Genomic DNA, 14,437 nt, shown 5'->3' on the forward strand with positions numbered 1-14,437 from the left:
TTGCTAATCCGGTGCTCTTTCCAGCACTAGCCACTCAGCTTGAGAACTTAATTTTCTCCCCGGGTACAAGTGGAATTGAATCAAAGAGATTCACTTATTTTAGGTGTGAGAACGACGGGAAATGGAATTGTTTGTGGAGGGACACAAGGGCCAAAAACACTGGCCTCAAGGTGGGAGAGAGGGGCTTTGGGGTACAGATCACCCTCCGCCGGTGGGGGCCCCCGTAATTCCGTTAAGAGATGCTTTCAGAACATCAGGTTAGGACAAATTCTGCAACCTGCAGAAACTGAAAATGAAACTGGTCGGTAAAGCAGGCAGCTCCAACTGACCTTTCCACCTTTTCCTGAACTTGGGCCCGTTCAGACCTTGAGGGTGCGACAGGTTGAGAACGTACAAGGTTTGGTCACAAATAGCCCGAGGTTTAAAGGGCAAGAGAAAGCAGGCAGACGCAACTCTAGGTATGCCAATAAAGAAAGGTGGAGGAGGCTGGGGGACAGGCAGCGATAGCAAATTTAGTGCCCAGCTAAGGTACAGGGCTGGACCCCTGGGCTCCTCCTGCCCCTTCCTTCATCTCCCTCTCCTCTCTCCCCTGGGTCGGCAACTCAGCCACCCGAGGTTAAAAGCACTGCGTTGTGAGCGGTGATTTTGGAAGCTCAAAGAGTTAACCTATCAAAAACTAACACAGGGGAGGAGAGAGAGACCACACCCCAAGGGAGCGCGGAGCCAAGTCACAGGAGAAAAATCCTATTGGCATCGAGGGTGCAGGAAGCCCGCCCCTGGGCGCGGCCTGCAGGGGGCAGGCTGTCGCTCGGGAAAGCAGGGGCAGTACGAGGCCCCAGCAGGTGCGCCCAGCAGCAGCCCGCAAGTCGCAGGGACCCCTCGCCTCACCTCCGCCGGGTGCGCTCTCCTCGGTTCGCGAACCCCGCGCCGCGCGCCGCCGCTGACATGTGTGCCGCCCCGATGCCGACCCTGGCGCACATCTTCCGAGGGACATTCATCCACTCCACCTGGACTTGCCCCATGGAGGTGCTGCGGGATCACCTCCTCGGCGTGAGCGACAGCGGCAAAGTAAGCGGGCGCGGGGTCTGGCGCACCCCGACGGGCGCGCGGACAGGTGGAAGGAGTCCCGCGCGGTGCGCTGCGCAGCCCGGAGTCGCTCCGCGCGGAGCGAGAGCCGCCGCTCCGGAGTTGAACTTGATTGTTTGACTCTTGGAGAACGCGGGGAGAGCCCTGGCGCTGGGTTCGTGGGCTGGCCTGGGAGTAACGCGCTCCCAGAAGCAGGGAGCTGTAGAGGACGCACTCCCACGACTGGTTAGCAGCCGTCCAGGCTGCAGTGGAAGGGGGAGCGAGGCTATGCCCTCGCAAATCTTAAGAAATCATTAAGAAACCTGAACTTTGCTTCATTCATCTTGGTATCTCCGGCGCCTGGCACAGTGCCTGGCACAGGCTAGGGGCTCCGTAAATTTGATTGAATTTATTGTGGAAGAAATAACAGAGGAGGGGTCACTTGGTTAATGTTGGTTAGCCCTTTCAGCGCACATAATAAGCAAAGAACTGATTTCATTCACTTGCTCGCTCAACAGACACTATACCAACGACTCCAACTAGATAACTTATAATACTAGAAAGGATAGTCTGAGAGAAATTATCCATGTCCCCTCTGCCTCCCCATAGCCATTTGTCCATTTGCATCAAAGCAAGCAGTTCCATTTTAAGGCTCAAAATGTCTTCTATGAGTGTATCTTCTATATTTCTTTTTCCAAAATCAGGATTTCTACAAACGACCGAGGTAACTTGATGTCTAATATTTACTGTGCATATGCCCCGTGCCAGAGGTGGTAAGTGCATCAGCAGCGGCTTGGCTAGTTTGATAAGTGGAAGCCATTCCATTTTTAGCAGAAAAAAATAAAGATGAGGATGGGATATTTTTGAGCTTTTTCCCAACTACCAGTCTGGTTAGCAAAAGTACACCTATTTGTGACTTGTCAGCTTGAAGATACTATTCCTGACTAAATACGCTTCCCAGTCAGTGACAGTTTTGAATCGTGACTCTTACATTTGGGGATAAGCGAACCCTGTTTTCTTACGGTGCTTAAAAATTATTCTCTCTGTGCATATTCAGGGAGCCTGCTGCTGTGTTTCCAAGGTGATGGAACTCTCAGCTCCCCCAGATGGGGAGACTGTTTAATTATTGCCTTGTGTACTTGACCCTCAAGTTTGGAGGAACCCTTAAGCTTGGGGCAAGTCCCAAGAAACAACGGAACAGAGACCTCTAAACTGGGGAGGGATTAAGAGGAGCTTGCCTAATCACAAGGAGCTGTTCAACTCTTGGGTTTCTTTATAAAAATTAATTGCCCATATCCAGAACTTTAATTGGTAAGATAGCAAGCAAGAGGGTGGGTTTGAAGACTGTCTTCAACCAGTAGAGAGGAGTCAGAAAAGGAAATAATTGATCTAAAACAAAATTACCTCTGCTGGGGGTTGTACAGAAGAAGGAAGGCATTGACTCAGGGAGTCTATTCTCCACTAAGGAGCATACTGAAGTTATAAATTTAGAAAAATGCCATTCCCTCACAAGATAAAATTGACTAGGAATTGAATACAAAGGTGAGTTAATCAAGTGCCTTGTGAAACATCCTAATCAGTGAATTGGTAACTGTTGATTTCTCTTCTAGCCGCAAGGCAGTTGATTGTGGACTACGTGTAAGGGGAGAATTGCCGTATATATTTCAAGATTTGATTTCCCCCATTTTGAAAGTGGGAATGCTTTGCCTTTATAGTTGCTGGGATAATATTTATTCAAAAAATGTCAAGGTTCAGGGACGCCTGCGTGGCTCAGTCGGTTAAGCAGCTGCCTTCGGCCCCGGTCATGATCCCAGTGTCCCGGGATCGAGTCCCACATCGGGCTCCTTGCTCAGCAGGGAGCCTGCTTCTCCCTCTCTCTCCCTCTGCTTGTGCTCTCTCTGTCAAATAAATAAAATCTTAAAAAAAAAAGTCAAGGTTCTTATACCAAATTAACTCCCCATAAAATAAATATGTGGAGTCATCGTGACGTTTACATTTTTACTGAGCTAAAGCTGTTCGCACCCTTTGGGATGATCAGAAACATCTAGGGGGTGTTTGTTAAAGTGCTGGTTCCTGGGGGTCATCCTCAGAGAATGTGAATTTATAGGCCTGGAGCAGGCCCCAGGAAATGGCATTCCAGCCAAGGTCCCAGGAGATTTGGAGGCAGGCAGTGGGTGGATTATGTCTTGGGTAACCACAGTGTATGGGTTGTGTGTTGGAACCAGTTCTGTGGGATCTTGGGAACTAGTTCTTCATTTTGAGCTCATGTCTAGGGTTGAATGTGAGAGAGAGGAGAATGACTTCCTCTGTCTTCCCTCTCCCTTTTAGACCTCAGCTCTCATGTCATGTAACTTCATTTAGACCCAGAGCATGATAATGACTAACTACTTTTAATTCATTAATTAAAGCTCATTCAAAATTAGGTTAATTAAAAAAAATTCTCTAGTCAACCTTTTAGTATTGGGCATTTTGAATTCAGAGTTAGTTTTTCTACTTGAGTGGCATGTACCTTTTTAAAAGAAAGACTCCAGCATGTGTAATTTATTTGCAGATATTTAATGAAATTTTGAGACGCTGTATGCTCCCATACTACTAAATATCCAATTCTTCCCACCTAGAACAGGATCAGGTTGACTTTAAACTTGCCTAAAAGAAGTCTTGGGTCTTTTAATGCACATTTACTGGAAGCAAGCACGAGGAAGAGAAATCATTTTGGGGGTAGTGTCCTGGGATGGCAGGAGCAAGTCCTATGGAGAAACCAGAGAGCTGGGTTCAAGTTCGGTCTTCACCACTTACTTTCTCTGAGACCGTGAGCGAGACACTTAACCTGTCTGAACCTCCGTTTCCTCATTTGTAGAATCAGATTTTCTTTTGCTAACTATTAAATGAGAGAATATATGAAAATGCCTGGCACTTAGTGGATACTTAACACATGCCATATTCATTCTGTCCCCTTCTTTCCCTCTGCTCCTAGTGATGTAGTTTTTGAGTGTTTGTGTGTTGGTGTTGGTAGGGTGAGGTCCAGAGCCGACAGCCAAGAAGGGATTCTTGAGATGTCTTGGTGCAAAATGGTGCTTTTATTAAAGCACAGGGACAGGACCCGTGGGCAGAAAGAACTTTTACCTGCTGTTCCCTGCTGCTCCGGGGCTGTGAGGAGCAAGTGATTATATACCTTGGGGTTGGGAGAAGTAAAGATAAGGGAAGTTCCAAATGGACTTTGATCTGCTAAAGAAGGCTCAGTTTCCTGGAGGAGTATTATAATCTGCCTATCTCAAGTATCTGTCAATGAGCTGCAGGTTATAAGGACATTTAATTTTATCTACGTTTCCTTCTGCCTTTAGTTTCCCACATCACTAGCAAACCCTTAACCTCTTACTCACTCTAGTATTTTTTGCATATTTCCACATGGTGGCGTCATGCAGACCAGCAAGTGGAGAAGAATGCCGTGGCCTGCGATGCACTGTGTGAGAAGTGGGGAGGCCACCAGATCTCAGCTGTGAAGCCTCCCAGCTCATGTATTGGCCTACTGGGACACAAAGATGCAGCTGGGAAGAAAGATCTAACGAGGGTTTGTTGACATCCCTAGCACATCATATTTAGTATCCCACCGTGTCGTTATTCTCACTTACAGGTGGGGAAGCTGAGACTTGTCTTCAGCTCAGGTCATGATCCCAGGCTCCTGGGATTGAGCCCCGTTCAGCAGGGAGTCCACTTCTCCCTCTCCCTCTGCCCCTCCTCCCCCACTCGTGCTCTCTCTCTACGAGCTCTCTCTCACTCTCAAATAAATAAAATATTAAAAAAAAGAGGCAGTGTAGTGCGCCAATTAAGATACAGATTTCTTTTTGTACTTTTTTTCTTGAGTATGGTTGATACACAGTGTTACATTAGTTTTAGGTAAGATATGAATTCTTAAGAATGCTTCTGTCACGTACGTATGTGAATTTGATGAAGTTACTTAACATTTCTATTTCCCAGTTTCCTAATGTATAAAATAATTAGCGTAATCCACCTCATAGGGTTGTTGGAAGGCTTAAGTGAGTTAGTAATTGTGAAGTGCATAGAATGCCTTGCACGTAGCACACACCCGATAAACATCATCGGTTATCAGCAGTGGAGATGGAGAGAGGTGGACAGGATTGATAGTGACTTAGGTCAAGTCAGCTGGATTTGATGAGAGAGTTAGAGAGCTATATGTGGCTGTATTAAATCATATGGTGGGATACTTATTTTCCCAGCTTCCTGGTGAAGGGTGACCAGGGATGACATTCTGACATGCAGGAGGTTGGCTCAAAGGCTTCTTGGAAATATTTTTCTCCTTAACAAAGGTGGTAAGAGAAGGTCTTCCTTTTTTGGATGCTTTCATATGAGGAGTGGAGCTGCTGCCGCCTTTGTTTGAGACTCTGAGGAAAAAATTAAGAGGATCTCAGAGGCACTTACCTAGTCCGTCTTTGAACATCATCAGATACGTCCATGAATAATGTCACCAGATAGTTAACTGTCCCTAGAACTGCCCATTGCCCTCAGACTTCTTCTGTGTGAGAATGAAATGTCTTTTTTTTTTTAAATTTTAAAAGATTTTATTTATTTATCTGAGAGAGAGAGAGAGAGAGAATGAGAGAGAGAACACGAGAGGGGGAAGGGTCAGAGGCAGAAGCAGACTCCCTGCTGAGCAAGGAGCCCGATGCGGGACTCGATCCTGAGACTCCAGGATCATCACCTGAGCCGAAGGCAGTTGCTTAACCAACTGAGCCACCCAGGTGCCCATGAAATGTCTTTTTTGTCTACACCTCCATTAATTGCAGCCCAGAGCACCTCTAACGATTGCACTGCTTTTTTCAAAGAATCAAATTATTTTTCAAAGGACTGCTCACTGCCTTCCCCTTTTCGCATTTCTGTTGTCTTCTTATTGGCCCCAAATGTCAGTGTCTTTTCAGGCACCCATATCAGTAGTCAAGCGGGCCAGTTTACCTCTTGGCTATCTTTGTATATACAATCGTCTCCATTGTCATAGACCTTGTCCAGCCTTTCATTGTCTCTGTCTAAATGAATAGAGTTGCCCCCTAGCTGTTTGCTCTCCCCCATTCTGATACCACCTCCTCATGCCTGACAGTTCCGTTCTTGGGTTCCGAGCATGGGTAGAATCCGAGCATGGGTAGAATCCGAGCATGGGTAGTTCCGAGTATGGGTAGAATCACATATCTCCTCATTTACACCTACCTGCGGCTCTCTGTTATCGCTAAGATCCAAATGCCCCTGATCGACATTCTAGGCATGACATGTTTGGCCCCAGCCTGCTTTTCTAATACTTCCTCCTGCTCCATCCTTCTCTCTGGCAAATGGGAGGAGGATTTCCATGACTGGTTTACACCATGAGGTGTCCATGAGCTGAGGGATGTCTATCCCTGCCAGTTCCTCACTGTTTCCCAGCACATCGTGTTCTTTTTTGCCTCCTTTGCTGGTGCCAATCTCACAGCCTGGAATAGTCCTCCTTTTTATATCCCCCTTTCCACTCCACCGCTGTCAAAATAAAATCTTGCTCTTCCTTGAAGGCGCCATTCTGATGTCATCTTCTTCTCCAAAGTTTCCCTGGGCATCATCCTGGAAGTGGAATGGGTTACCTTTTGTTCTCCCATAAATGTTGGCATATATATTGAAACCAGTGTTTTTCTGGTGGCTAAGAGCATGGCTTCTGGAGTCAGACTATGTGGATTCAAATCCCAACTCTGCCTCTTAGTTGGATGAATTTTCTAACATAGCTGAGCCTTGGCAGCCTCATCTACAAAATGTGGACAACAATGGCACCCGAAGGAATGGTAGGACAGATGAGATAGTGTGTGTAAAGCATTTGGCACATAGTAATTGCACAATAAATATTGGCCACTGTTCTTATTTTTCTTTCACTGAAGTAATTATTTCATTTTTACCTTTCATCACGCTTAGCTTTATTGAACGTTCTCACTCACTGAGCTGATGTGAAGTTCTTTGGCAAATGGGAGGTGAACTGGAGAGAAGGTAACATTTATTAAGTCATACTGTGTGCCAGACTCTGACAGATTCTTTGTACATCAACAATCCTGAGATGAGATAGCATCATGATCATCGTTTTCTTCTTCCTCACCCCTGCTTTACAAATGAATAATGGAGGCTCAGAGAGTTGTCTGTCTTGGCTGCCGTCACAGCAAGTAAATGGCAAAGCCGAGATCCACACCCATGCTTGGCTGATTTCCAAGGTCTGTGCTCTTTCCAGGAGTCCCTGCTGCCTCCTGTCATAAGGGGGGCTGAAATTTTATTGTCCTGAGGGCCCCTCAGCTTTGTCCTATTGTTTCAGTACCAATTAGATGGTCAGTAAGGTGTGTTGAATGTAATGTGTAATACAAAGACATTCATGTGTGATGTGTAAAAAAAGACATTTCTAATTCCAGAGATTTTTTTTTTCAAATTAAAGTATAGTTGACACACAATGTTACATTAATTTCATATGTGCAACAGTGATTCCACAAGTCTGTATGCTATGCTCACCACAAGCGTACCTACCATCTGTCACCATACAACACGATCACAACACCATTGACTCTGTTCCCTATGCTGTGCCTTTTATCCCCGTGAATTATTCTTTCCATAACTGGAAGCCTGTATTTCTCACTCCCCTTCACCCGTTTTGCCCATCCCCCTTCCTCCTGTCCTCTGGCAACCATTAGCTTGTTCTCTATATTGATGTGTCTGTTTCTGCTTTTTGTTTGTTTATTCATTTATTTCATGTTTTTAGGTTCCACATACAGGCGAAATCCTATGGTATTTGTCTTTCTCTGTCTGACTCATTTCACTTACCATAATACCCTCTGGATACACCATGTTGTCGCAAATGGCAAGATCTCATTCTTTTTTTAAGGCTGAGTAAGAGTCCATCGTATATTTATACCACATCTTCTTTATCCATTCATCTATCAATAGACACTTGGGTTGCTTCCCTTTCTTGGCTATCATAAATAATGCTGCAATAAACATTGGGGTACATATATCTTTTTCAAATTAGTGTTTTCATTTTCTTTGGGTAAATACCCAGTAGTAGAATGACTAGATCATATGGTTGTTCTATTTTTAATTTTTTGAGGAACCTCCATGCTGTTTTCCAGAGCAACTGCACCAATTTACATTCCCACCAACAGTGCACAAGGGTTCTTTTTTCTCCACGTCCTTGCCAACACCTGTTATTTCTCGTCTTTTTGACTCTAGCCATTCTGACAGGTGTAAGATGATATCCCAGAGAGATTTTTAAAAAGCGCAATTGGACTTATTCTTTGAGGCTGCTGGGTGTAACCAGAGTTTGCTTCCCTTCTGGGTCTCTAACATTTCCTGTTCCTGGAATTTCTCAGCAATCATTTTCTAAGATTGAGCAATACACGTTGATAATTTCCCAAAAGATCTTATCTCATGCATGATTTTGACATTGCTTCCTACTTTCTAAAAAGCCATACCCTTTTGCTTTGTGATGGCATTTTGTAGTTAACTTAATTACACTAATTTATTAATGCTAAAGGATAAGTCACATTAACTTTAAATTTAACTTCTAATTGAGATCCGGTTTTCAAAGCCTTTCAACTATTGTATTTGGTCCCTCTGCTTGTGAAATGCTGATTTTTGCCCCAGGAATTAGTTATTCATGCACGATTACCTGAAACCACTTCTTAACAAATACCCTTCAAGTGTTTTCTTCCCCTCTTAGCCCTGCTCAGGTTGGTACCCCCATGACTCCTGTTTCTATAGTCACAGTGCTCTTTCTTTTCTCAGCCTGGGTTTTTAAAAATTATTTTGGCAGAATGAACCTTTCTCAGTAAAAACCCCACCTGAAAACCCAATGGTGTCGACCTCAATTTATCGACAAGCTATTGATTCATGAGTTAAAAAACATCTTTGAAGGCTAAAGCAATGATACAGTAACTCTAATTAAAAGCAAGTTCTTCTAGGCTTACATATAATGCTGTAGAAATGTTAAAGGCCTGCTGTTCTCCCATAACTTAAAGGGACAGAAAAAGTGTATCGTGTGATCATATAGGCCCGTCCATGCGCCCACAGTTTGGATGTGTATATCTACACACATACAAAACACATTTCCGGAAGGCAATATTAAAATTACAAACCTAAATAATACTTACTTTTGTAGGGCAGGAGTGGAGAGTTGGGAATGTGGAGGAGAATTTTTATGTTGTACTCTATAACTTTTTGTATTGTTAGTTTTTTGGTTTTGTTTCACTTTTATGATTTAATGTAAAGTTTACCATTTTTGAGAGTACACTTCATTGTCACTTATGACAGTCACCATGTCATGCAGCCACATCCATTCCCTAGTTCCAGAGTATGATTGTCACCCCGAAGGGAGGCCCATTAACCATGGAGCAGTCACTCCCTATTCTTCCCTTCCCCCCTCAGCAACCACGAATTTGCTTTCTTTCTCTAGGTTTGCATATTCTAGATGTTTCATATAAATGGACACATACAGCATGTGACCTTTTGTGCCTGACTTTTTTCACTTAGTTTAATGTTTTCAAGGTTCGCCCATGTTGTGGCATGAGTCAGAGCTCCATTCCTTTTAATGGCTGAATAATTATCTACTCTATGGATATATTATATTTTGTTTATTCATCAGTTGATGGATGTTTGAATTGTTTCTACCTTTTGCCTACCATCAACAGTTCTGCTACCAACATCCTTGTGCAAGTTTAAAAAATCAGTTTAGGGACACCTGGGAGGCTCAGTTGGTTAAGCGTCTGCCTTCGGCTCAGGTCATGATCTCAGGGTCCTGGGATTGAGCCCCTCATCGGACTCCTTGCTCTGCAGGGAACCTGCTTCTCCCTTTGCCTGCCACTCCCCCTGCTTGGGCTCTTTCTCTCTTTGGCAAATAAATAAATAAATAAATCTTTAAAAAATAAAATAAAAAACTAGTTTATTCTTTAAAATCTTTTTATGGCTCCCCATTGCTTAACTATGGGATGAACCTACACCTGGCCTCGTTGAGTGTTTGCCCAACTTTCCATATTGTTTATGCCTTTGTGTTTTTGTTTACGTTCCTCCTTTACCTTCCTTCTGCTGGATGAATACACCCTTCAGGACTATTTTAAGTGTCACTTCCTCAGTGGTATCATTGTTATCACTCCAGCCCTCCTGTTCCCAGGCCTAGCTAACCCCTTTATGCCCTACTTTTTGCTTGGCACCTCTTTATGGCTCTTACTTTATCTCTTGGTTATCCCCTATAACTTCACCTTGAAGGCAGGGGCTATGACTTTATCACATTCGTATCCATAACTCTTAGCATATGGTAGGCACTCAGATGAATATTTGTTGGATTAATAAATGGTGTTTGGATTTTCTCACCACAAGATAACCAGTTTGGAAAAGTTCACTTTAGGAGTCAGCAAAATGTACAGCTAGCTAAAAATATCTTTCAAATAACCAATTGTTTGAATAAGCACTCAGGGTTTTTCTAATCTAGATGCTTGATACAACATATTTGGCCACTGGGAGTTGTAATTCATTTCATGTCCTAGTGAATAATTAAGAACCTGGAAAAGTAGGTTTTAATTGGAACTCTGAGACCTCATAAAATTCTCAAATGTCTTTAACTCGGACTATGTTAGGGATCTGGAATAATGTAGATTGTAGAGGATTGCTTATTCCCTTTGGTTTTATACTGTGGTTTGTTAAGTGTTCACTTCTTCATAAAATGGTAATTTCCTTAAAATATTGCTTGTAAATTGCCACTTACAATTTACAGTCCTGGAACATGGTAGGCCCTCCATGAATAACAGCTCTTATTATCCATCTCCTGTCCCTCCTAGTACCTAGGGCTTTAGCACAAATTGGCATTCGGTAAATGCTTCTGAATAAAAGAAAGGACAGAACGGACTGCTGTGCTCCGTGTGCTATTCCTTCGGGAGCACAGATGGGGCAGTTTTTCCTCCATACTATTCACCTAGAAGTTGTTTCCTCCTGACATGTATAGATCGGTCTCATGGAAGCCTTAACCCTTTTTTGAAGTATAAAACACAGAGGGAAGCCACACTAGGTCCCTGGCTCAGTGGGAGCACGTGAACCTCCTCAAGATGCAGCCTGCTGTGGACTCATCAGTCCTGTGGAGCTAGTACGCTTGGAGCTCCTATGAACCGATAGCTGGTGAGGAAAGAGCAAAGACGTCAAGGGGTTGGGATAAAGTGATAAGCCAAAGAGATGCAGATTTTGCCTTATTTGCACTCAGAGTCAAAAATCAAATGAGCATGGGAAAGTATGTAATTTCTAAAAGAGAAAACTGCAGAATGCCATGTAGTGTGAAACCAGAGGACTTGGCTTATTTTGAAGAGATGCTTCAAGAATGCAACCCTAAGGTAGTGACATTCGAGTTGAGGTTTGAAGGTTAAATGGGAGTTAATTAGGCAGAGAAAGATAGAGGAAAGGCCTGTGTAGAGAGACTCAGTGGGGAGAAGGAACTGGTAACTGTTGTGGTGGAGGGTGGAGAAGGCGGGTTGGTGGAAATAGAGGAGGCCAGAGAGATAAGCATCAGGCTTTTTTCATTAGGGTTTTTCATTTATTCCCAGGGCAATGCAATGGGAAACCAGTGAAAGATGTTAGATAGAGGAAGATAGGTAAGATAAGATTTGCATTTAAAAATGTGTATATAAACAAGAACCGCAGAGTAACTGAGTAAAAATTGCAGGAAAACAGACTGGACTGTGGAGCAGAGCAAGAGTCATTGCTAGAGGAGATGAGTTGGAAGGTAATTGCAGTGGGCCAGGAAAGAGACACACAGATGGTGGTAGAGTTGGAGAGAAATGGGCAGATCTGTGACACAAGAGGGAGGCAAAAATCAGTGAGATTTGGTGACCGGTTGGATAGAGAGGGCTAGGGACAAGCTTCCCCTGGGTTGCAGGTTTATACAACTGGATGGATGTGTTGGCCATCACTGGTTGAGGGAATAGAAGAGATCCACCCAGAGAGGGCAGACTCAGAGGTCTGTTACGATCATGCTGAGTTGAGGTGCCCTTGTGACATCCACGTGGAGATGTCAGGGAGGTGTTGGCTTGCAAGTCTGAAGCTCCGAGGAGATATCTGAGTGGGAGATATAAAATGTGGAATAAGGGTTGAGAAGAGAACAGGAATATATTAACTCCAGTGGTTGAGTTTTGATTAAAAGAGTATACGCAAGCAATGAATCATGGAATACTACATCAAAAACTAATGATGTAATATATGGTGATTAACATAACATAATAAAAAAAAAGAGAGAATGAGTAGGATGAGAAAGGCAACCCAAGGGTCAGAGGGTAACCACAGGAGGGTGGTGTCATAGAAGGCAAAGGATGGGGGACAACTTCAAGAAGGAGGGAATAGAGCAAATGGTAGATGTTACTGAAGGAATAATACTGGAAAAATGTGCAATGGATCTAGCAACCTGAGGTTATTGTTGACCTTAAGAAAACTTATTTTGGTAAAGAAAGAGAATGGCAATCCACTTGATTTGGATTTTGGAATGGGTGGAAGATAAGAAAATGCATTTGGTGATCATAGACAACTCTTTTGAGATAATAAATGTATAATATTTTTGTTTATCCTACGAGAAAAATAATAGGGTGACTTTAACAGTAATAAAATACAAACAAATCACGTATGTCTTATTCTCCAGTTCTTAGGTTCTTTGAGGACTTTTTGTACACACGTTTCACTTCCATAAGTTATGTAAGCATGCTGATATTGCCCACTTGCAAATGTTTGAGTGGATGCCAAGGCTTTGGCAAATATGGATGTGCTACAGCTTAGAATTAGCTGCAGCCTGCTTAATAATCATTTTACTGTCTTATCTCAGAAATATAATTTAGCATCTCGGTGTCACTGGCAATCTTGGTGTTCAGTCAGTATTTTTGTTTTGTAGTGCAGGATGCCAGGAGTGAAGCTGAAGCTGTTCTCATCTTAGCAAGATCAAACGGGAGAGGCATAATTTTTCCTTAGGTTTGAGATTTTTTTGAAATTAAGGCAAAAATAAATAAATGGAACTAGGGAAGACCACAAAACCAGATGTTCTCCTTATTTCGAAATGCAGTTTGATTACAGGAAAGCATTTTTGGACTTTTGCTTTCTCCAAGGGTACTGAGAAAACCCCACCCCTTCCATCCTTCCTGGTGGATTACTTTGAAAAGAAGATTTAATCCAGCTGAGAAAAACAACTTTTAAGTGACTCATGTTAAGAAGGAGAACTGCAATCCTTACATATATGAACACAGGCTTGTATAATCATTCTGGTTTTCTTTCTTTGTCTCTTTCTTTCACTGACAATCAAGTAGAAGAAGGAGAAAAACAGGAAAACTTAGGCTAGATTTATGCCAGTTGAAATTAGAATGAGGAGAATTATACCTAGAAACCTAGAAAGGACTGGATGCTTCCAAAATGCCAAATCATTGGGCAGATAGAGTAAGAAGACAGTAAGAGGAGAGGATGTGGAAATGCAATGAAGTGACAAATGGCACTAAAAACCCATATCCATTTACATTGAGTCCTGTCTTTGGGCTTCCCCATCTTTTTGTCCATACCCTGAATACCCTTACCTCTCATTCTCCCCTATGCATACCTTACCCATCACCTCCTCCAAAAAACAACCGGATTCTTCTAGTCCTCGCTGATTTCTCCCTTCTGTGAGTTTTCTCAGCTCGGTCTGTAATGTCCATTTGGCCTGTACAAACATGCCACCATGCATTATTTTCAATTTCCTGTATGCACATAAATTTTATTTCCTCAGCTAGAATATAAACTCTTGAAACGTGAGGATTATTTCTTACACAGATATCTGAATCCTTAGCAGTCTGATGGGCATATGATGTGCATTTCAACAGTGTGTGCTGCCTTGGATTGTTATCAGTTGAAATGCATTACGGAACATGACAAAAGGGAGGCCAAGAAGCATATTTTAAGCAACTTCCTGCCAAATCTTGGGATTTCTCCTCCCCAACTCTGTCTGCAGTGATTTGATTGGTAGGCACCCAGTCCTAGGCTCTTGGCGTGCACAGGTGTGACTTTCACAGATGAACCTGGAGGATATTTCTGATTTTGTGGAGGTTTATGACTGAATTCCAGAAGCTGCATGCTGGCCTACTGGTCGGTATCACTTGACGAGCCCATGAGCCCACCTGGTCGGTCAGTACCCACGCTTCAGTGCAATTTCTCACCCTTGGTATATATGCAGTAACTTTCATGAAACAGTTGGAAAACAACCCAAACTTGGCATTTTTAGAAAATGTTGGAATGTTCCTGAGAAAACTGATGAGCAAAGGAAGATGTACTGCCATTAAAGTAGTTTCTTTTTACTAGTGGTGTTGCTGCCATAGGCTCTAAG

At 43.2% G+C, this 14,437-nt stretch overlaps 1 protein-coding gene across 2 annotated transcripts in view; it reads left to right on the top strand.

The window, feature by feature from the left end:
- The first annotated feature begins 784 nt into the window (after nt 1-784).
- The window catches only part of GDA (guanine deaminase), a 71,114-nt gene continuing 57,461 nt past the window's right edge, over nt 785-14,437 (top strand). The window contains exon 1 of one of the 2 annotated variants that reach the window (XM_078061678.1): nt 785-1,068. In XM_078061678.1, the coding sequence (XP_077917804.1) occupies nt 946-1,068 (123 nt within the window). In that variant the 5' untranslated portion in view covers nt 785-945. The remainder of the gene's footprint in view (nt 1,069-14,437) is intronic. The other variant, XM_036113455.2, reaches the window with a different exon arrangement.

This window comes from Halichoerus grypus, chromosome 14, assembly GCF_964656455.1.
Source record: "Halichoerus grypus chromosome 14, mHalGry1.hap1.1, whole genome shotgun sequence".
Classification (NCBI taxonomy): Eukaryota; Metazoa; Chordata; class Mammalia; order Carnivora; family Phocidae; genus Halichoerus; species Halichoerus grypus.